Consider the following 24102-nt stretch of genomic DNA (forward strand, 5'->3'; position numbering starts at 1 on the left):
GCTTCTCTCCCCGCACCTTCAGTGTCTCAAACAGGCCTGGGCACTTCTGCCAGCACATCTCCTTGCTCCCCTGGCCCCTAATCCTGCCATTTCAACCTTTATAAAGCATTTTATTTTCTTTTTCTCTGTGTGTACATGTGTGCAGGTGTGGAGGCCAGGGGAGACGCTGGGTGTCTTCCTTATTGTTTTCTTACTCTTTCCCTTGAGCCAAACTCCTCTCCCCAGAACTTGTAGCTCATTCGTGTGGTTTTAGGGGAGGAGTAGGTCGGTGGTTAGACCACCCGAGCAACCTTTACTGTAACGAGTTACAGGTGTGTAAGATCACAACTGGCCTTTTTTCCTTTTTTGGCAAAAGCTAATTGTCCATCTATATTAAGCTGTGTATGTGGGTGCTGGGATCTGAACTCAGTCCTCCTGCTTGTGAAACAAACACTCCTACATGTGAGCCATCTCTCCAGGCCCCAATTTTTTTTTTTTTTTTATCTTAAATAAAACGCAGACACAGAGACTCACACAAATGTGTAGCTTCATAAATTCTTCTAAAGTCAACATAGGTAAATTCTGGAAACAGGACCTTGTTAGTCACCCAGTCTGCCCTCAGTCCGCACCAATCTCTCCCTCCCCCTGGTGACTCCAGCCTCAGCTTTTTATAATTACTTCCTACATTTCTGAGATGTTTACATTTTTTTGCTTTTGCAAAGTGTGTTTGGAGCAACGTTATTCTTCCACAACTATTCTTGGATTTCTACGCACTTGCTTGTCCCCTCCACTACCCAAATGCGTGTCCATCAGTCCCATAGCTTAGTCTTAGCCATTTAAAAAGTATTCCTATCAAAGTTTCTTCTAAGCATATATATACATACTATATACTCTTTGGCACCTCTTCCTTCTCCTTTTGATGTTTCTGTGGAAGGACACAGACACTGCACTTGTCTGGTGCCTGCACACTAATGTATAGTTTGGCACATCCCTATCTTGTGCATTCCCTATAAGTTGCCTGGTACCAGAGACTGGACTGAACTTGGGTGTGATCCTTTATGAAGTCTACAGTAGGGGACATATGAAACTTGCCTGTCTCTGATGGTGACCATGGTCACTGCATCTGTGTCATCCCTGAGTCCAAAAAACAGGGCCACTCCAGTTCTACTATCCTTTTTTCATTTAATAATCAGAATACTGGAGCTGGAGAGATGGCTCAGCATTAAAAACACTCACTTGCTACTCTTTCATCAGACAGAACCTACATGGTAGCTTAAGCTGTCTGTAGCTCCAGTTCCAGGGGATCTAACACCCTCTTCTGGATTCTGTGAGCTCCAGGCACATGTGTGATGCATACATACATGTTAGCAAAAAAGACATATAGAATTAAAATAAATAAATCTTATTTGAAGAATCAGAATATCAACACGTGCCTGGCACTAGTAGCACATGCCTTTAATCCCAGTACTCTGGAGACTGAGGCAGGAGGATCTCTGTGAGTCCAAGGCCAGCCTGGTCTATAGAGAGAGTTCCAGACAGGTAGGGATAAAAAGAGAAATCTTGTCTCAAGGGGAGAACAAAAAGGAATGTCAATACAGAGCCCCAGAGTTAAAGGGCACACAGCCTACCTCCCTTCTTGGTAGGAGCACCAGTGTTTTAGTGGGGCACCTTCTCTACTCAGTCTTATTGGGCACGGCAGATCCTACTTTCTGACTCAGGAGTATGATGTGAACGTGGTCACAATGACCGAGCCAGTGAAGGGCCCAGGGCCCAAGCCAAGCCAATGAAAATATTTCTTTGGACTTTTACTGATGCTGTCAAAAGAAAGTCATGTCCCTTGCTCTGGTGAGCTATAGAGACAGAAGACCAATAGACTAGGCAGACCACCTTCCCTGCTGCTAAGGGAAGCCCACTTGAGATGGACTCACAAAGGAGAGCGAAGCTAGGGGATGGAGGGTAGCTGCTCCAACACTCTTGGGACACCTAGATGTTGCTATGCCCAAAGGCTACACCTTAACTCCTGGTTATATCAGTTTTTAAAACTCTCCCTTTCAAAGGCCAGCTGAAGTGCACCACTTGATTGGTGATCACTCCTGATGGTCTTCGATCCTGCCATCCTCCGCCCTGCTGCTCTCCCACCCCTTAGGCTATCTGTAACTAAATAAAATGTGCTTCCACATCTGTCCTGACCATCAGTTTTTCTAGTTCCTAGAACATCCCAATGATATAAACTGCTGCCCTCTTCAGGGTTAATTTCTTCAATCTAAAACTTCTGGTTTTTCCCAGTGAGTGGAGGATGGGGTGCCATCCAGGGTTGTGTAGAAAATGGGCTCCTAGGTTTGGTGATTTGAGGGGCAGTCCCCTACAAATACTGTTAAGGTAACAAAAATGAGAATTGGTGTAGCTCTGTCTCTCATGAGTCCTGCTCCTCCTTTCACTGCCTTTGTCAGCTCCATCCCTGCTTCTGACCAAATCTTTCTCTCCAAACAGCCTACGAATCACTGGGTATGGTTGTTGTTTTTTCCTTTCACCTGGTGCTAAGATGAAATGATGGTTTTGAGCATGGCTGGAGAACAGTCTGCCATCAAGCTATAACCCAGCCCTGTACAGAGCCCTTAATGTGGACACATGAAGCTGTCCCTCATAGCTCTTGATGTGGACACATGAAGCTGTCCCTCATAGCTCTTGATGTGGACACATGAAGCTGGTTCCTTGTAGCTTTTGACTGGCCTCAATTTTCATTGGAGGACCTTGTTTTAGCCTCAGCTGAGAAAGACATCTAGATGGGAATATTAAGTCTGCTCAGTTGAGGGAGGCTGAGGCTGTCACCATATCTGCCAATGCTGGCTGGCCACTCCAGAGGCTGGGAAAGCATTCTTCCTTAGCAGGCTGCCTTGGGCCCTTGATCCATTGCTATTACCTAGCTGCTGGCAAAATACCTTATTACTTGAGTGGGGACAGAAAATGCTGTGCTTTTAAGGGACAGACTATAGAGAGACTGCATGGTCAGACGGTTTGGAAGCAGGAGTCCTCAAGTCTGTGGAACCTGCTCTGCTTCTCTGGTCATGGGGGTAAGGACCACAGACACTGTGAAACAGTGCCTTTGGACCTCAGCCTCTTCCTCCCTCTTGCTGATTCCCACTGCACAGAAGGTAGGCCACTTGCTATTCGGGACTAAGCAAATAAAAATAGCTGTGGAGAAAACAACAACAAAAACAAACAAACAAAAATGGGAGGGGCCATCTGACACCCAATAACTGACCTGATGGGCTTTATCAACTCAACAGTGGTATTGCTTCCTTTGAGACAGTCTCACTCTGTAGCCCACTCTGGCCTGGAACTTAAAGCAATCCTTCTGCCTCAGCCCTCTTCAATGCTGGGATTACAGGCATGCATCAAGCCTGGTTGGATGCCCTTTCAGTAAGCAAAACCTGTCCACAGAAGAAAGTTAACCTGGTGCCAAATGTGTGATCATGTGGAACTATGCCTCCTACACTGCTAACCAGTGGTGTGACCTCAGGCAGGTTACTCGACCTCTCTAAGCCCAGGTTTGTAACCTGTCAGACGGGGAGGCTAATACCTGCCTCTGGACAGATGAAGGGAGATAATGCAATCAGGCACTTAAGCCAGTGGCCAGCACAGGGATGGACTCTCTGAGAGCTGCTGTTAATCTTGTCATCAGGAAGAGAAACAGAGCCATACCTTCCGTTCCAAGTGCTTATCCAGGCGGGCCAGAGCTTCTGTCTCTCCTCCTTGCCAAACAGCTGGGCCAAGTCCTTCGGTGGGGAATCCTACAAAAGGAACAGTAGGCCATAGCATTGCAGGTCAGGTCACCTCAGAAACAGCTTGGTAAATACCTTTAAGGTAATTCACAAGTATAAAAATGATAATTCCCACTATTCAGAGTGATCTGTTCTTTGAATGGAACCACAAACCTTGGACTTGGTGCTATGAGGACTGAGAAAACCCTTAAAGTGAAGAAGGCTAGCTTTATTCAGATCAGAAGATGGTCTGAGCAAGAGGAGGGAGGCAGGAAGGTGACTGGATACCTAAAGCCAGGATTAGTTATCCTAGTGAAGAAGCCCACTGACCAGCACCAGACAATGCCTTTACTGTTGGAGAGAGGGAACTACACAGAGGTTCCAGCTAGAAACAGGAGCCTGGTGGGGCACAGGCAGCTCACTGGTCATGTGGGTGAGGGGTGGGGAAGTAACAGCAACCTTTTCTGTTTTTTTTTCTTTTCCCTTTTAAGACAAGGTCTCATGTAGTCCAGGCAGTTTTCTCCTGCCTCTGTCTACCAGTTCAGAGATTACAGGCATGTGCCACTAGGCCAGTATTTTCTAACTTTTGACAAGGAAACAGAAAGGCCACATCCCACACAGGAAGCAGCGGCCTGTGTGGTGTGGTGTACCACAGGCTTACTCACCCAGTTCCTCCAGGGAAGGCACACCATAGGTATCATCATGGTTCTCCTGGATCTCAGCTCTGCAGCTTTCCATCTGCTGGCTGTTCACAGCCACCACTGGCTTCTTGGGCAGCTCCATACGGCTGATGAGAGCCTGAAAGCGCTTGTAGGTAAGGGGTGGTTTCTGCCCATTCAGTTCGATGATTCTGGGGAGCCCAAAGCACATCTGAAGTCACTCCCGAGGCCCTTTATTTTGGGGTCCCTGACCACCCAAAAAAAGAGCGCAAGACTCAAGAAGCTCTGAGGGTCGCTCTCCTTATCACCTCACAGTCCCAACCCTGAGTGGAAAGGGGGGTGCAGGGGAGGCTGTATCTCCATTTTACCGATAGGGAAAATGAAGCCCAGAGAGCTGGAACAGGAGCCTCAGGTAATGGAGCAAGGCAGGGCCAGAGCTGGGACTCAATTCCAGGTTTCCTGGTGTCCACGTGGAGCCGCCTAGAGACAGAGACTGACCGTATCTCTCTAATCAGACAGAAAATCCCCCATGGGCCTCTGGGTACTATTTGACCACACCAAGGGCTTCTCTCTACCCTCCTTCGAGCCTCTGGGAGATGTACACTGAGGGGCATAACATGAGCCTTTCTTGGAGGACCACTGTCCTGTTAGCCCTGTTCACTAGAGCAGAGCTGAGGGCTGGCTAATGCTCCCTAAGTCAGAGTCTGGGGTTTGGTAAACAGCAGCAGCACAAGGAGCGTTGCAGTGTGCGCCAAGTACTTTTCACAAGCAAGAAGGAAAGGCATGAGGGCTGAAGAGGGCTCACTGCATCCGTAAGGATAAATTTGGATGATTTGTAGCCAGATTCCTGGGCTCTTGCTGGCCAAGAAGGAGCTTATGCAAGGCCTGCCTTGTCCGGGTGAGTTCATTTTCCGGTTTGTTCTCCTGTTCTTCCCCCATCAGCCCAGATAGGAGCTGGCTGCTGCCTCTGCGATCCCTCCCCCTCCTCTGGCACGTGTCAGGGGAAGGGCTCTACACCAAGCCTCTCCTCCTGAGGGCCTGGCTCACGTGCACAGCTGTGTGACCCAGCCTCCTGGCAGCCAGCCCTTGGTTGGGGAGGAGGGCAGGGAGCAGCAGCAGCTACAGAAGAGTGGCATCTCCAGTAGGGAAGGGGAGACAGAAGCACAGAGGCTGGCAACGGGGGAAGGAGGCTCTGCTGTGGTTGCCAGCACCCTGCAGGGGTCTCGAGAGCCCTCAAACAGTATCAGAATTCATGGCCCGGAAGCCCAGATAGGCAGAGCAGACCGGGAATCATCCTAGGAGTGGAAACTAGGTCTGAGAGAACAGAGGCCTGTTTGGAGGAGTGACAGGGCCTGCCAAGGTTAGGATTTTGTAGTCTGGGAGCCCAACAGAGGGGGAGAACAGGAAGATCAATGAGCCAATGACAGACCTACGAAGACTTGTGTGGAGACTTCCACAGCTTGGGCCTAAGCAAGCCTTTTTGTTAACCAAATTGGGTAACCTCTTGGTGACTTCTTTAGCCCCCAACTCTGGCCCATTATTGTCCAGTTTTTAGAAAATACCAAACCTCATGGGCCAGTTAGCCCTTTTGCCGAACTGGTCCAAGTTCCACTTAGGAGGAGCCCAAATCACTGATCCTCACCATGGGCAACCTTACCGAGAGCCTCCATGTCTTACCTGTCTAGGTCATAGAGGGTGTGAGAGTTCTCAGTCACCACCTCCACACCAGCCTCCTTGGCCATCTTCATAATGGCTGCATCCCGTTCTTTCCCAAAGGGTTCAGAGTCATATTCAAAGGTCAAGCGGGTCACCCCCCATTCCTGTGTAGAGATAGTTGGTTATGCTTGGTTCAAGAAGAGGGACCTGGGCACTCAGCTTCTCTCTGGGAGTGGTGAGCAGGGCTAATCTTGAGCTCTGTTAGAATAGCTACAGAACAAAGAAAGGGCCTTGGACAATAGTTTAAATCAAAAAGCAAAGAACCCCGAGGCTCAGACAGTGTGGAGCTGTCAGCCAGGAGGGGAGGCTGTGGTGGAGTCAATAGAAAGGCCCTGTGTTCACTGCAGCCTTGAGGTGAGGGAATGAGGCTATAAATACAATGTTCCCAGGGGAGCCCCCAGCCCACAGAGAGGCTGACTCACAGTAGAAATGGGGGGGGGGGCAGGAAGGGGGAGCGACCCACATACTCCCGCCTGCTCTGCAGCCTTTCCCAGGCCTCCTCAGACTCTACAAACTTGTGGCCTAGTTTTCCTGGCAGACTTGGGCTATGTAAAGTGTCTTAATGGTTTCCACAGCAACACTCCCTATGCCAGAAGCAAACAGAGCTAATGGCTCTCAGAGCTAAAGAAGGAGGAGCTGTCCTGAGTCCAGAGAAAACAAACTGGAGGGGCTACAGGTAGTGAAAAGGGAATTTTTTTTTCTGAGCTTTCAGTCACTGGGTAGGAATATCCAGGTCTCCTAGCAACACCAGGAGAAAGTGGACCGGTAAAAGCTATCTAGACAGGCCATAAATAGAAAGCCCTATAGCATGTAACTAGCAAGAAGGAAACCAGTCTGTGGTCACAGTCCCTTAAAGCTTTGAACCACTGGTCAATATCCTAATTCAGCCCTGCCCAGGGGAGCGAGTTCTTAGCACGGTGGATCTTCAGCCCATCTTAGTCCAAATGCACTATATATTTATTTAGTCCTTACTATGCTAAGTGGTTTACAGAGATGACGTCATTACATACTCATACAACCCTGTGAATAAGAAGATTCTCATTAAATAACAGCCCCTACTCCTTCAGGATGATTCCCCTGTGCCATGTCCTATTTCTATTACAGCACTTGTCATAGGCAGTGAAGCTGCCCATTACTGACCTGTTTTGCCCATCATTGTGTGAACTCAGAGTAGAAATCATGCTGGGTTGTACAAGCCGCACTGTCGCCTTATCAGTCAGGGGCCTGACAGCTAGTAGAAGCTCAATAAATACACACTGAGTGATTCAATGAACAACGAATGGATCTATATTTCTGAGCTACAGACCATTTGGCCTCTGAGTTCCTGGGAGAGAGGAGCAATGTGGAGGGATAGGAAAGACAAAGTATTCTCTATTACCATTGTCTTGGTTTTATTCTGGTGGGATGCATATTAGCCAAGTGCTCCACCACTGAGCCATAGCCACAGCCCAACAAACACATGTATAGCGTATGCCGGGTAAACACATAGCTCTATGTCAGAGACCCAAGGCAACTTCCTGCCCAGGGGTGCATGCCAGCTTCCTTACGTGTAAACCTGGGACAGCAGAATCCACCCCTCAGGGCTGCTGAGGGTGAGTGTTAGCACGTGGTAGCAGTTGGAATACGATTCAGTCAACCCTCGGAGAATGCTAATAACTAGTGTTCATAGGTGTGTACAGAATAATGGGGGTAGGACAGGGGACACACTATGAAGCTGTTTTCTTTGACATTAGATTTTCCATATAGAACTTGGAGTGCTACTGAGGATGAAGAATGGTCTAGAATGTTCTATCCATGAGAACTTTTGTCTATGCTTGGGCCTTGAAACATACATTTTAAAGAGGCAGCTGGAAATGGGCTTGCCTCCAGTATGGCCCCAGAATGAAGATTTTATTAATTGCTTACCACGGGGAAACAGGGACGGCTCCATCAAATGCCTGACTGACTTTTTTCCTAATAAGCAGAGCAAGTTGAGGTAGGCAGCACTCCTTGTTAGACAGGAAACCCCACCCTCAAAGTCTTGGCAGGAACAAGCTCTAATAAAACTGGCTTGAGCCAGGAAACATAAGGGAGCCAGTGGCAGCAGGGCGGAAGGACTTACCACGCTGTGTGTCTGGGCTGAGTTGGGATCTTTCCAACACAACACTGATTTTATAGAATTTTTTTCCCTTAGCAGTTTCTACCCTGCTGGCAAATTTATCAGCTGTCTCTGCTTTTGCCCTACCTAGCAGTCATTTCAGTGGCCAGACAGGCACCAGTATTTCCATTTTGCCAGCCAGAATAGCATTTCACTGTGTGGGAAGATGCAAAGCAGCAGACGCTCCCTCTCAGCCCTCCATGCTCACCTTGAACAGCCTTGGGAACACATCAGCTGGCTGTCCCCGGACTACAAACAGACGGGAATTCAGCTTTCTCAAGCTTGTGTCCAGATCTTCTAGAGATTGCAGTAGGAACCTGCAGATTCCACAAAGGCCTCGTTATTAACATGGGTAGGGACTAGGGTGGGGGTGGTAAACGATATCTCACACTCTCTTCTCTCTCTCCCTTCCCCCCTATCCCCCCTCCCCTCTCAACAAAGCCACTGTTCATGCCAAACAAGTTGGTATAGTGCATGTAAGGGTGATGGGGTTACCCACACTAGCTAGCTGTGTGATATGAGACACATAGCTTTAATGCTTTCTTTAATGCTTTCTCATCCAAGCATGGGATTAACAGTTATCTCATGAAATCACTAAGAAATCAAATCAGATAATACAAGGAAAACCTCAGACACAGAGCCTAGGCACAGAACTCACATGACCACTGTGAGCTGTTTTACATGTCTGTTAAATACTAAAGCCACAACCATGGGCTGGGTCGTCTCTGAAGATTTGTTTGGTGAGTGGCTCACTTTCCATTCCTCTCTGTGTCCCACAGTCCCTTGACCCTCAAGCTCGGTGTGCATGTTATCTACTGATGTAATTCAAAATCCCAGTGACAATCGGGTATAGAGTGAAATAGCAACCCTTGCCTTCCCAAGGCAACCACAGTCACCAGTTTGACTATGGATCTATTCTAATTTGGAAGTACTTTCATAATTTGACTCCCTCAACACATTTTGAAGGAAACTGAACTATTCATATTTTGCAGACAAAGAAACTGACAAGAAAGGTTAGGGAATTTACCAAAGCAGATAGCTATTAGGTGACTGAGCTGGCATAGTGGTCCAGGCAGACCAGACTCTAAAAACCATGTTTTTTCTCAGTGGCCCATTTCTAAACACCCCACTCAAGGGCTGAGAGTCCTGAGCCTGGAACACAAGCCTCATCCAGACAGTCCACTCACATACCTATCTTCCTTCTCAGGACCCAAATTAAACAGGTCAAGCTTCTTATGTCATGGTCCCTCTGCAGAACCTGCTATAGATCCCTGAGCTATATTCCCTGACTACTGGAGGTTTACAAAGCCTTGAGGGTGCCAATCAGAACTAGGTCCTGCCTGCTGCCTCTGACATACACAAAATGACATAATCTCATGTCCAATGCTGTAGACCCACATTCCAGCAGAGCCTAGTCCAGAGCATCTCTGAGCTAAAGAGCACGTAGGCTTACCCAAAGGGTTGAGACAGGAGGCTGACAGCCTAAAGGCTGCTTTGAGGGCTCCTCAAGTTCCTCTGCAGTGACATTTCTGATTTAGAAAACCTAACACTCTTTGAATGCTAAACCTGCTTAAATCTGAATTCACAAGTCTGCTGAAACTGGTCTTGGGGGTGGGTACCTTTCTGCTCACACCTAACATACACACAAAATAAAAATAAAGAAGGCTCAGGGGAGCGGATAGCCTCAGCCACCTGAAACCGGAGGCTCTGCTAGGCACAATTACATACTTCAGGGCAGAGCTTCTACCCATCAGAAGATCCCAATATGTCCCAGCCATAGACTTTAAGGGTCTTTATCTTCACAACTCACCACACCTCAGAGAACTTAATGTGCAGTTACTAAGGCTGAAATGCACAGGGAATACAGATTCTAGAGCACGCTGCAATCTGTTTCCTACACAGCTGTTTTTATAACTCATTTACTAAAAGGAGATCTTGTGGCAGCATCTCCGCAGCATAGATGCATACCCTTGTCTTCTCTGACAGGAAGCAGAAGACAGTCTATAGCTAGCACAAAACAATGGTGCAATTCACAATGGCAACAGCTACTAAGCACTCCCTGAGCATGGCTCTATCCTATTTGCTTTGCATGTATTATTTAATTATCAGACAACCTGGTCCCTGGATGTCCCCATTTTACGGATGAAGAAACTGACATTCAAAGATTAAGTAATTTCTCCAACATAATATACCTAGTAACTGGCCAGAACTAGGAGGCCTGGGATCCTACAGCTCAGTGTTCGCTCCTGGGCCTCAGCAGTGAACACACCCACTGCTCTGAGCAACACACACACTTGAGGTGGATGGAACTGCCTAGGGTCCAGCTTTTAGAGCACCCGAGCTCAATTAAAGGCTAACATTTTTTTTCTGCAGATCTTTGCTCCCCAAAGTGTTGTATGAGGCTCAGCAGCCCTAGCTGTGCATGACCAGGAACTTGCTAGAACACACATACACTCTCGGGCTCCATTCCAGACTGCTACGATCAGAACCTGCCTAGGAATTCACTTGTCCATGAAAACTGAAGATGCTCCACTGTGGCATGCATTTCACCCTGGCCTCAGTATTGGTACACTGTGCATTTTTGTTTTCAACTGTGCTTCTCCTGGGTTTGACCCTAAATCCATCAGATTTAGGTTATTTGGCACTTAAAAAATGTTTACCTAGTATAGTAGGATGGTAGTGGCCCTTGCCTTCAATTCCATTGGGAGGCAGAGGCAGGCAGATCTCTATGAGCTGGAGGCCAGCCTGGTCTACAGAATGAGTTCCGGGACAGATAAGCTACAGTGAAACCATTTCAAGCCCCAACCACCACCAAGAAAAGGAAATCCTTAACTACTTCCACCACCCATCCTCCCCAGGATGGACACAGAACAGCTTCCCAGGAGGCAACAGGATAGAGACAGGGAGATCCCGAGGTGGTTTCCAGCCCTCAGGCAGCTAGTCAGGGAGGTCACTCATGATATCACCTTTTGTACCTGTTGGGTGATAGTTCTGCAAAGCACCAAAGGAACTGGAGCTAGCTGCTCCTGGAGAGTGCCCACCAGACAGGCTTAGGCTGTCTCAACCAGGGAAAACTGGCCCGTGCTCCCTTCCAACCCTCTTCTGCACCTGCTCACTTCTCTTTACTTATGGAGGGGGAATGCAAAGGAAAACAGGTGAGCACTGGAAGGGGTGGCGCTGGGGCTGATCTTCACCCTTGTTCCAAGTGGACATCACAGGGCCAAAATGCAGAGCACACCCTGAGGGAGCGGTCACAGGCCCTAAGGGTGCTGTCAGAGCTCCCCCTTTTGAATAGTCCTTGCATCATAATTACATAAGTCTCCTGGAGCCAGGGCAGACAGAACTGAAGAAAACCAAATTGGGGTTTCCTAAAATACAGGGAAAACTGTCATCCAACAACTCTAGGAGGTGATCCCTTCAGAACAAGTGAGTTCCATACTTCCACTCAGAGAGATCTCTCCTCTGGGGACAGTAGTGGCTGTGTTGAGAAACACTTGGTTTATCTGTTAATGGAGCGGAGGGTGGTGGTGAGTGGCTGGGGTAGTGAATTCTTTGTGTCCAGAGGTCCTTGACCAAACTCTTCTGCTTCAAGCAAGCTTATCTAACCATAATATTATAAACTGGCAAACTGGTAACAGGATATTAATAGATAGAAATTCACTTCCAAGAAACTGAGAGTTTAAGCCCCACCAAAAGGAGTAATCTAATCCCACAGTCTGTAGCAGAGATTGGTTCCTAAATCTCATTCAAATAGAAATATAGGTTTTATTTTTTTCTTTTGCAGGGTGCTTAATTTTAAAGAGCTCGATCAAAGCTTTTACCCATCTTAGGCAAACGGAAATGTGCTCCTAGCTCACAGAACAGTGATGCCTCTTGCTAGGGTTACAGTGTGAAGATCTTAATAGCTCAAGGAACACAAATCTCTCTACTAGCAACTACAGATCCCACCTCCTCCTTGTGGACCAAGTCCCCAGGCCACCCTCTTTGATGATCCAGCTGTATTTAGCTCCTAGATGACAGGAGTCCCCATCCTATACCACTGGCTAATTTCTGAGAGGAAATGGCTAAGAGAAAAGACATGTCTACTAACTCCCTCTGTTCAAGAAGCTCTTGAAAGAGTTGCTGCACCAGGGACAAAATGGTTTCAACAGAGTAGGAGGAGAATCCTGGCTGCCATCTAAGCTGAGCAGGGAGAAGGCAATTAAAACTGGATGAGTCTGCTCCATTATTAAAATCTAGAAGCCATTCACAGCTGCCTTTTGTTCTGGCTCTTGCCTGCAGCACCTCCTTTCTAGATACAGCAAACTTGGGAAAGGAAGAACAGAGGAAAATGGCAAAAGATGCTAGAAAAACATTCCTGGGAGCTACAGAGCTAGAAGTGGCCCATAGATTGCCTACTGTCATCACCAAGGCAACGAGTATGACAGCCTGCTTCTATGCCTACATGCATACGCTCACATGCATGCTCACATGCATACACACACACACACACACACACACACACACACACACACGTACGTTTTCCTGGTTGCCTTTCTCTCTAACACTGTGGCTATTTTAATCTGATTCCATCTGCAGGGAGGGAGTCAGTGTAACAGCGGTGACAGATTCAGATCTCCCACTTCTGCCAGATGGGCCCCACCCTTCTAGAGAGACATTTCAAAGTAGATTGCTGAAGCAGTAGGGGGCAGGGCCGTTGTGCAGCAGCCCCATTCTCTGAGACTACTCCCAAGCTCAGAAGCTGTGTGGATGATTACACATACCATAGTTATGCAGAAGTGAAGCTGGGGCAGGGTGGGGGTGGGAGGTGGGGGTGGGGGTGGGAAACCCTTAGCTTCCAACCTTGTGCAGCAAATGGCATTCGGTCCTGCACTCAAACCATCAGGGGCAAGAACAATGACGCGGCTGCTGGAGTGTGCCTTCTGCCAGGCTCAGGAGCAGTTACCATATTCGATCTGTTTTGTGTTATTTCACCTTGTCCTCCTAAATGCCAAAGCTAATTAGACTTCCGGTCAATGCACTGAAGCAACACACTCCCTGGGTTGCCTGGCTCTCGGTAGTTCCTTAGTGCAGCACTTCTGAGGCTTGGCTGCAGTGGCAAAAAAAAAAAAAAAAAAAAAAAAAAAGGCAACCCAGGGCAGGGGGAGGGGAGCCCAGGAAGCTTTCATGGATCCTTAAGTGATTCCAATGTGAGCATATATTAAAAACACATCTGTAGTTTGTGTTGCCCCACCCCATCTTATTTTGCTCATGGCATTTGGGCCTCCTCCATTTATGTTTGTTTACCAGTCTTTCTCTACTCAGGCGCGGGTCTCTAGAGGCTGTGGGAGCACACCTGAGCCAGATGGTTCACTGCCATGCTCAGCGGCGGCCTACCAGCTACAACCCTGAAATCACCTCTCAGTATCTGCATCCCTGCATGATCTGAGATGTCGCCCAAGCATCTGAGCTGCCTTTTCTGCTTCATTCTCTCCAAAGTGCCACTACAAAAGGGTGACCCACAAAAACAAACAAACAAACAAACAAACAAACAACCACCCATAAAACCGAGCTTCTGATATACTGGAGTTCAATCAACTTTGTGAAGAAAAGAAAAAGGCTTTTATCTCCACCATCACACAGGAGTAGGCAGTTATAGACAGCACTACCCTAGATACCCAGTGAAAAAAGAAACATCTTCATGACAACATAACAAGTAAGAGTCAGATTCTGTTGACTCTGTCCACATTGGCACACTGCCAAAAGGAAGGGGAGGGCAAAGTCTGAGGCCTGGTTGAATGTCCATAGTAGAGGCAATCATTGCTGGTGTTTGTCAAATCCAACCTCCTATCTATGGAAACTGGAGGCAGACAGAGTAACAGCACAGCCTGAAACCAGTGTGGGCCGGCTCGCCACAGGACTATCTTTAGTAGTTCCCTCTGTATAAATGGGGCAGGAAGGGGCATTTAATAGATGTGCTAAGAACACTTGCTCTCCTAGCAGGGCAAACCCCTCTTAGACAGGGAAGAATGGACGCTGAGAGCCACTGTCTCCTGTGCAACAAGGCCATAAGCAAACATCTCTCACAACAATGCAAACAAACCAAGCTACTGTAGAAGGCCTTTCAAGAGTGATGGGTACATCATGTATCAAAACTTCTTGTTCCTGAATACTGGTTACAGAGAAAATACATTAGCTACCTCTTTATTAATTGTGTCACTGCATGCTGGGAAAAGGCTCAACCTTCTGGGAGTTATCACAGTATCCTGCTACTGTGGTTTTGTTTTTCCTTACCCTTACATCAGCTCCTAAAAGTCTCATCTGTAATGGCCCAACTGTCCTCAAAAAAATCATTTCATGACAACAGGCGAAAGGGCTGACGGGTGAGCCCTCTTTGAATATTTTTCTAGCAACGTTATAACTACAGAAGGGGTCCTCTCAGATGGGTTAAGGGGACCTCCTGTGAGACCACTCCGCGAGTAAAGACACTTTGCTTTCCAACCTGGAACCGGATGGTGAATGAGACCCTGCAAGTTGTCGTCTTAACTCTATACACTGTCATGTCATGCATGTCTTTCCCCAATAAATGTTAAAAAAAAAAAAAAATTAACGAGTTAAGAACATGAAGTGGCACTACCCGATGAGGCCCTTGCGGGTTTTTTTTTTTTTTTTAAATACTGACTAATGCTAAGCTAGGTTCCCTATCACCACATGGCTGTCTGTGAAAAGAGGTTACCCAGGATGGGAAAAGAGGGGTGGGGGAGATTCAAACAAATCCGAGGCTTAGGGAAGCCTTTGGTGGGGGGAGGGTTCAGTGAGGGGCTCCTTCTCTTGAAGAACGCTTTTCTCCCCTCCCACTGCAAACCCCTTAAAGCCCAGTCCCCATTCTTCCAGAGACTGGCTGCAGGTCCTCCGGCTTGTTGACTTCGCGTTTCTGACGAGAGTCTCGTCAGCATAGAGGGGTCGTGACCTCTGTCCCCCAGACCGCCCCGGAGTTCAGAGCGGGCCACACAGGGCAAAGACGCTGTGTCAGCGTGGCCGCAGGCTGGAGTTCCTGGGCCCAGGGGAGTCCGCTCAGTGTTACCACCCCGCAGCATAGGGTCCCCTCACCTCCATCGGTTGATGCCCACAGACGAGGAGGCCGCGAACCACGGGTCGAGGATGTAGACGCAGCGCACACAGCGCGCCCCGCGCACGGCAGCTAGCAGCGCGGGGTTGTCGTGGAGCCGTAGTCCTTTGCGGAACCAGTGCACCGAAGACGCGCCGTCCGCGCCCATCGACTGCTCGGGCACCGTCGCTGCCACCGCAGCAGCTGCCGCCATCGTCGCCCGGACTGGGTCTCGGTCTGCCGCTCCGCCCCTGACCACACCGTCTGTCCCGCCCAGCGCCCGCCCAGAGACCTATGATGCAGCCTCTCCCTGGCATGGCTCCACCCCAAGGAGTCTGGATCTTCTTTGTGATTGGGTGAAACCCGATAGGACCCTCCCTCTGTTCCATTGGTCAGCAGCGCCGGCGCAGGCCCCGCCCCCTCACGTTCCCACCATGTGTGGTCCCGCTGGGTAGCCACATGCCCGTGACGCAGGATGGCGCTGCGCCCGCCCCGCGTGGGCTGAGTCTGGAGGGACCCCCGATCTAAGCTTTTTGCATCTCTGGGAAGACAAGGGTTGCGGTGACTCCGGCCCGTGGCTGACAGAGCTGTTACCCGGCCCTTTCTTGCAGTTGATTTTACTGTTCATATGCGAGGCTGAGCGGTGATTGCCTTACACAAACTGTCCTATTTTCTATTCTCGTCTCATCCTGGTTACGTTCATTCCATAAACACGAATAAAACAGATGCTTGTTAGTCTTATTCTGCAGATGAAGTAAGCTTAGGGCGCCCCAGTTTGAATGACTTGCGCAATACCATGAATCCAGTAAGATTCCGCTCCGAATCTTCTGATTTCAAAGCTTCTGCTTTTAACCCACTTCCTCGCAGAGAATCTTGGCATTTGCATGCAGAAAGGCATTAAGGATGAATGAGACGCCCTTGTATGCGGCAGAAGTGGGTTTGGGAGAAAGGGCAAAGGTTCCAGAGGATGTGGGTTGAGGCAGTAATTATGCCCTCAAATGAATTCATTTCTTTTACATTCTGTTTAGTAGACATTATTTTGCGCAAAATTCTGAACTGGATTGTATGTGGGAATCAGAGATGTGCAGGGCAATAGTCCCATATCTCTCCTTTGGGAACCCTTTGATTCTTTGGAGATTCTAGCACAGGGTTTGCTGATTGAACAAGTACAGCAAACGTTGCACACGGACTAAGATGGGCTAGTTGGGCTGGAGGGCTGGAGATATCCAGCAGAGAACTGTTTCTATTTGTCCTTGTGTTGATCCCATACTTAGACCCTTTCTCATCTTGGGAATGAGCAATGAAAAAATCTAGAATTTAGTCAGCAAGTTAATGGCATTGATTGGCACCACTCTCTGACTACAGTGTCATTAGACCCTCTCATTTCCGGGGCTTTGGACATGCTGTTCTCTCACATAAATCACATGCCCCAGCCCACACCCTTGTACCTCCTGTTTTCCCTGTAACAACTGTCACTTTCCAGTTTCCTGGGCCCAACCTGCACAGGGGCTCATCCCATCTGGTGCCTTCCTACCCCACGCCCTGGCCTTAGCACATAGTACTGGAATTTCTTAGCTATTGTATGTCAGCTCCATCAGACTCTAAGCCCTGGGCCTTGGCGACAGTCAGTTACATTTTCCAGGTCTAGCTCAGTATTTGGCACTGAAAGATCATATGAATCAAACATAAGAGGCTCAGATTGGCCAGAGCCTTAAAGTCATCGCAGTCTCTGCCTGACTCTTTGAATCTCCTCTGTAAGTACTTGGTGAGTGAACTGAAGTTCCCCATTACTTTTCTTTAAACCTTTGGGGTTTTTTTCATTATTTTTAATCTCATGTTTAGCTGTGTGTCTGCGTAGGAGTGTGTGCCCATGAGGGCAGGTGTCTAATGGACTCTAGACTAGAGCATTTCTAGGGGCTGGAGTTACAAGGAAGGCTGTTGTCAGCCTCCTGATATGGTTGCTGAGATAGTTCAAGACAGGTTCTTTGCAAGGAAAGTACACACCTTCAACCTCTGAACCATCTCTCTAGCACCCCTTTCTTTTCTTTTGAGGCATTGTACACCTTTCTCTTCCATCTCCTTGGATCGTCACAACACTGAGGGTCTGCAAGGAAGAGAACAGGGACAATAAGGAGGTGGTCCATTCACAAATGGCCATTCATGGAATAAATTCTTTTCTTCTCTTCTAAACCCCCATAATGCTGTGTCTATCGGCTGTGAGCTCTCTGCGGTCAGGGCTGCCCTATCTTGTTTGTGAAGAGGCTGAACTCACATTCTGCTTGCTTCTGTGTGAGCCTGGACAAGCTGGTTAATCTGTTAGTTGTTACTGTTTATTTTCATTATTTTATTTATGTGTATGTTTGTCAGTGGATGTCAATGAGGCCAGAAGAAGGCATTGGATTCCCTGGAGCTGGAATTACACCAGGTTCTGAGCCACCTGATGTGGGTGCTGGGATCTCCCTCTGGAAGATCAGAGTCTTAGATAACTTTTCTACTACCTCGACAAAACAGCATGATCAAAGCAACTTATAAAGTATTTAATTGTCCGGCTCATGGTTCCACAGAGTTGGAATCTCTGACCATCACGTTAAGGAGAATGGAAGAGGGCAGGCAGGCACGGCTCTGGAGTAGTCAAGAGAGCTTACATCTGATCCACCAGTAGGGGGAAGAAAAGGCTAACTGACCATGACTTTAGCTTTTGAAACACCAAAGCCCAACCCCAGTGACACCACCTCCCACAGGGCCACACCTCCTCATTCTTCCCAGACATTTCCACCAACTGTGAACCAAGCATTCAAGTATTTGAGCCTATGGGGGCCATTCTCATTCAAACCACCACAAACTAGTAGTTCTTTTAACCACAGAACCACCTCTCCAGCCCCCTGCCCCCTTTCTTAGTAGATACAGCAGGGGTGGTAATAGTTCCCTGGGCACAGTGAGCAGCTGCTATTCTGGAGCGCAGGCACTGCATCCAATTTTGCCCCCTTTGTAATTTCCAGGCCTTTTCTTACATATGACCTGTATTCCATAAATGACCCAGTGAATGAAACTTTTAATTATTAAAAAAAAAAAAAAAACCCTCAGAATTACAGCAATAATGAAAAACAAAGATAAGCTTAACAACTCCACCATTTCTCATGGACACTTTCCATAAACATCTGACCCAGAGGGAAGGGCGGTGTGGCAGCGTGGCCTCAACTGCTTGTGAAATGGTTCCATCTTGCTGTGTCATCCTCTTTGTTTTGTGTGGCTTACGTATTCAAGTTGATAAGCATGATTCATTCCACAGAATGAATGCCCAGTGCTTGGGTAAATTACTTGGGCAACATTCAAGGGTCAGAGTGTCAGTTCTGCCACCTGAAAGGACACCGGAGGTCAACGTCCACTTTGGAATTTTGTGCTTTAAAATAAGTACAGAGATACCGGAGTGAGGGCATACAAACCTGCACGTGACTAAAGAAGCAGAAATTTGAATTCTATTTTGGTCACCTCTGAGCTCCCCACCTCCCTCTTTAAAAGGGCCACAAAGGGCTGCTCCAGCTCTCACTAAAGACAGAAGGAGAGGAGGACCCGAGGGGCGACCTGGTACTTCAAGGATGTGATGGATCATCCAGAAAGTGAATGCTGTCTTCCCTGACGATCTTTAAGACAAATCAGTCCTGTTTTGTTTGTTTCCTTCAGTCAAAATCCTCTGTAGAGACCATATGTGAAAACCTTCTGCTTTGGACCTGCTTTTCCTGTAGATATCTGATGATTGGTGGAAAGGTGACGACGCAGAAGGCGGGTCAGCGTGGCGAATTTAAGGTGCTCACGCCCTCTAGTGGTGGGACTTGGAAAGCACGAGTCCGTTAGGGTTCTCCAGTCTTAGTGCAGCCTCCAAGAATACACCTCCTATTCAGTTTGAGGAGCTGCTAAGCTTTCTCTTAGTTCGGTTTGTAGCTCCACTATTAACTAATAAATGGTGTATTTACTCGGATACGTTTCTTAATTTCTCCATGCACTTTTCATTCGAAAAACAGAGGATAACCTAGTCAGATGTAATGTCACAAGCCTTTAATCAAGCTGCCTAGAGACAGAGAAGCAAGCAGATCTCTGAGTTTGTGGCTTGCTGGGCAGCATACAATGACAAGGACTGCCTGCAGAAGGCCGGGATGGAGACATCTCAGTAGCCTGTGGCAGCTCTTTGTAAAAAACAGCTGTGTGCATAATTATTCTATTATATCTGACTTTCCTACTTCTTTCTCCTTCTGCTCTGGTGAATTCTGTGAAACTAGATGTTCCTTGATGTAATGATTCTTAAACAATTAAAAATTGAGGCATAGGGCACAGCATAGCAGAGTCCTAATGGCCCAGGTGCATGCTGTGTGCTCTCATCTTGGAAACAATGCAATAACTGCACAATGGTAGTTCCAGATTAATACTTGACTTGCAAAGAAAGTTTGGAGAAATTATTAGAAAATGAAATAGAGCTAACACTGGGACCCCAAGAAAGGAGAAATCTATTGAAGTTATGAAATAAGTTTTGCATAACATTTAAGAGTGGTTTCTGGGTAAGCAAGTATAGAATGCATAAAATCATATCCTAGTAAAACTAAGTCAAAACACTGGGACTCTTAGGAGAGTCATGTGTGCATGTACAGAAGTAGACAGCTAGCGGAACTACTGAGTTAAGGGTTAATTTGATTCCTTCTGGCCACTGCCTGGCAGCTTTGCCCATGTCATTTATCATTAGAGCTTCACAGGAAAATCTAAGTTGCTGACCTCAGAGCTCAGAGCTCTGAAGTATAATAAATTAAAAGTTAAAGTTTAAATAATGATAAGTTTGCAATTATTATTATTTTGGCTAAGGCCTGGGAATAGGGAAGCTTGAAATGTTGGGGAACAACTGTAATTCTTAATTCTTTGTGGGATGTGGTTATTCTTTTGAATTTGATTTGGCAATGATTATACAATGTCTTTTTTTTCTATCTGCTTTTGGAGTACTAATAAAAGACTGGGGCAAGGGAAAGGTGAAGAAGCATGTGAGGTGAATGTGGAGAGAGTGAGTGAAGAGAGAATGTGAAGTATGTAAGGAGAGTGCACGTGTGAGTGAAAGGAGAGTGTATGTCGTCTCTGTGTGTGTGGTGTATGTGAGATGTGTGTGGAGAGTATGTGTGTGAGTGAAAGGGGAACACACAGAGGTGTGTAGGAGTGTGGGAGTTCAAGAAAAGAAAAAAATGCACAGGAGAAAAGCAGAGTGCACAAGAGAAGGCAGAGTGTGTGCAGCCTCAAGCTGCGGGCGAATGAGTGAGAAAGAAAGCAGAGTGAGAGAGAAGAGAGAGAGAAACTTTAAGCCTTGAAAAAATGCCTGTCAGCTTGTACCCATAAAGTAGTCTGTGTATATTTATTATGTGCCTTCCAGATATCCTTTGTTCCAGTTGAGAATTCCGATTTTATGTTGACGAGGCTGGACCCTGACAGGGGCTAGCCTAGTCTAGAGCAACTTCCAGGACAGCCAGGGCTACACAGAGAAACCCCGTCTCAAAAAACAAAAATGAAAACAAAAACAAAAACAACAACAACAACAAAAAAAAAAAACAAAAACAAAAAACCCAACTACAACAAAAACAAAAGGAAAGGAAAGGAAAACAGAGATGAAGAGAAGGACCGGTGCTGTGTAGGGTGAGAGGAAGGTAACTAGACAAATGGGTCATAACTGAAAATTTCCAGAAGCAGATAAGAATGAGTGGACAACTGCAGAGAGGTGGCTCAGCCTGCTCTTGCAGGGAGCTCGGGTTTCATCCCAACACCCACACAGTGGCTCACAGCCATTTGTAGCTCTAGTTCCAGGGGATCTGTGCCAGCTTCTGGCCTTTGTAGACACCAGGCATACACATGCTGCACACACACACACACACACACACACACACACACACACACACACGTAAAATAATCACATAAAATTAAAAAAAAAAGTGAGCATTGTATTCATGACATGATATTTGTGAAGTGTGGGGAAATGGCTTTTGATATAATGGTAATGGGCCAACTGGGTACCCTCGTGTAAAAACCAGAGAAAGAAGCTTGGCTGTATCTCTCAACACTTACACAAGCCGACTCTATGTCTCACAAACAAACTAAAACAGTAGAAAAGAACTTTCTTCACTTTTAGGAGGGTGCAGTTAATAATTTCTTGAACAAGACATGAAAACATCCATTCAGGGAAAAGTTAACAAGCTGGAGTTTTAAATGACATTAAGTTCAAGAACATCTGCTTATCAAAAACAATAAGAAAGTTGGAGAACAAACAACAGAATAGAGGTGATATGGTGACCCTGAGAACCTCAGAGGAGCACAAGTCTAAAGCTGGGAGGCTAGCCGAGGTCACACTGCAAGAATCTGTCTCAGAAAACAAAAACTCAAAATGAATGAAAGACCTCAAATCCAGAATAGTGAAAGAATTCTTCCATAAGGAAAGAGGCGTACAGGTCACACCAATGAACTCCCCGTCCAGAGGCTTGAGTGAGTCCTCTCCACACAGGCAAGCACAGAGCGTGGAGTGTTATGGATGACACAGCAGGTTCCGTCCTAGGGCCACTGATGGTGCTTTCCCTCTCTTCTGTTAGTCTCCTTCTCTGAGGCTCTCTCTATACCTTCTGACTTTGCTTTCTGCATGCTGGTCACTTTGTGTGTCCCCAACTGTAACTAATGTTCTTTTTTTCCTCTTTTTCTAATTGTTGATGTGTGAGGTTTTAAGATAGTCACATATAGCCCAGACTAGTCTTGTTTTTTATAAACACTATTTTTATGTATATGTGTGTGCACCTGTGTAAGTCTGTACATACCACATGAGTGCAGAAGCCCACAGAAGCCTGGAGAAGGTGTCAGATCCCTTGGAACTGGAGGTACAGATAGTTGTGGGTGTTGGGAACTGAGCCTGGGACCTCTGCAAGACCTTGGCAAATTTTCCAGCTTCTAATCCTCCTGCATCCACTTCCCAAATTCTGGAATTACAGGTGTGCACCATGGCATCCAGGTTTTTATGTAAAGGTGGGAGTAAAACCCAGGGCTTTGTGCATGATAGACAAGCCCTCTACCAACTGAGCTATGCCCCAGGCCCTTCTTATTTTTTGTGTATGAGTTATTCTGCTATTGTAAAATATGCACCAACACAAATTAACATGTTTAACAACATTGCATCATCTTCCCTGGGAACCCTGTACCCATCAAACAGTAGGCCACCATTTCTTCCTGCCCAACACCTTAGTTACCTCTGCTCTGTTGCCAGCTCGTGAAAACCAGTCCCCCTCACATATGTGGAGGCACACAACACCTGTCCTTCTGTGTTTGAATTTTCCCACTTTGCATGTTTCCAAGTCTTAGCTATTGCAGGGCTTTGGGGTCTGGCTTGGGTTTTACTAATAGAGACATGGAGACATCTGTATTGTATAAGGCTGTTGGCCTTTTTCCTGGGCAGTCTCTCAGCGAGGCTCTAACTTAGCCCTGCTTCTCTGCCATTGCAACCCCTACTTGGCTCTCAGGACTCTACTTTCCTCCTCTGTCCCATCCCACCTCTGTCCAGCTCTGCCCTCCCTTTTCCTCCTTCTAGCATCAGCCGCCAGCACTTTATTGTTCAAATACACACTGCTTTCTCACACAAGACAGCTCTTAAACATAGTAGGAGAGGTTCCTCCCCCAGGGCAGCTTGCCTTTCTCTTTCAGGCAGGAGAGGCCCCGACAAACATTTACATATCCTGCCAGCCTGGCACTACTGGCACAGCAATTAACATTTGAGAATACAGAGACATTCCTTACAACATGTGTGGGGGTGGGTTATCCTAACATCTCCCCTTTTTAGTCCAAAAATGGCTTTACCTCTAATATCTGTAAACTATATACAATACAAACAAATATGAAAACTATCAGTGCAAGACAACGTCCAGTCCATTTGCTGTATCTTGGCGAGTCCAAAGTTCAGTCGAGGGTTTGCATCAAGTAAGCACAATGAACGTCCCTTTTAAGTTTATATTTAGAAGACAACCAAAGGAGATTTAAGATCTTGAGCTTGTGATAATATTATCAGAACTCCATTCATCAGTGTTAAAGCTCTGAACCTTTGAAGTCTATCACTAGTCTGATCTTCAAACTTGTCAGAAACCTGAAAAGGATAATTTCACCTGTGTAAATAGGACATGCAGGGCAAGAGCTTCCGAATCTAATAAAAATGACAGAGACTTACTAGCTACCCGGCCAGTCTCCCAGGGTTCCTTTGTGTCTGTGAGGCATCCATCTTTGGCTGCCAGGCCCAGAAGATTTGACCCACTTTCCTGTGGAGCAGGAGCTTGAGGGGGAACTGTTCCATTTTGTTAACTTCCCTGTGTCCTGCTTGTCCACAGTTTGGACAGTGTCTGTCAGCAGTCAAGGTAAAGGGCAGTTTATAGCCCAGTGTCCAGATTTGCCACATTTGAAGCAAGCTCCAGGTGGAGGTTCTTCTGTGCCGTCATCTTTGAAGGAGATTAGGGCTGCTGCCAGGAGCCAATGTGGCTCTGTCAGGAAAAGCCTTTTTTTAATTGAAACATTTTAATGCCATATTCTGCAGATCTCTGAAGTGTTTGAAGACCACCTATCTACCTAAAGTATACCTAAATAGACAGATTTGTCTGTTTCTAGTTACTTGGTTCATATTTATTTATTTATTTAGCCTCATTTGGAAACATGTACAGAAGGCTATTTATTAATAAGGTCTACTCCTGGAGTCAACTACATTCGTACCTAGCATGATTA

General features: G+C 46.9%; 1 protein-coding gene across 2 annotated transcripts in view; it reads right to left on the reverse strand.

The window, feature by feature from the left end:
• Window positions 1-15609, reverse strand: part of Cry2 (cryptochrome circadian regulator 2) — a 34117-nt gene extending 18508 nt beyond the window's left edge. Inside the window, exons 1-6 of one of the 2 annotated variants that reach the window (XM_076929297.1) lie at window positions 15342-15609; window positions 8461-8569; window positions 6077-6219; window positions 4768-4879; window positions 4406-4538; window positions 3682-3770 (exon numbers count right to left, since the gene is read on the reverse strand). In XM_076929297.1, coding sequence (XP_076785412.1) covers window positions 3682-3770; window positions 4406-4538; window positions 4768-4879; window positions 6077-6219; window positions 8461-8569; window positions 15342-15553 — 798 coding nt within the window. In that variant the 5' untranslated portion in view covers window positions 15554-15609. Of the gene's footprint in view, window positions 1-3681; window positions 3771-4405; window positions 4591-4767; window positions 4880-6076; window positions 6220-8460; window positions 8570-15341 lie in introns of both variants that reach the window. The other variant, XM_034496095.2, reaches the window with a different exon arrangement.
• Between the last annotated feature and the right edge of the window lie 8493 nt (window positions 15610-24102).

This window comes from Arvicanthis niloticus, chromosome 2 (assembly GCF_011762505.2).
Source record: "Arvicanthis niloticus isolate mArvNil1 chromosome 2, mArvNil1.pat.X, whole genome shotgun sequence".
NCBI classification, from domain to species: domain Eukaryota; kingdom Metazoa; phylum Chordata; class Mammalia; order Rodentia; family Muridae; genus Arvicanthis; species Arvicanthis niloticus.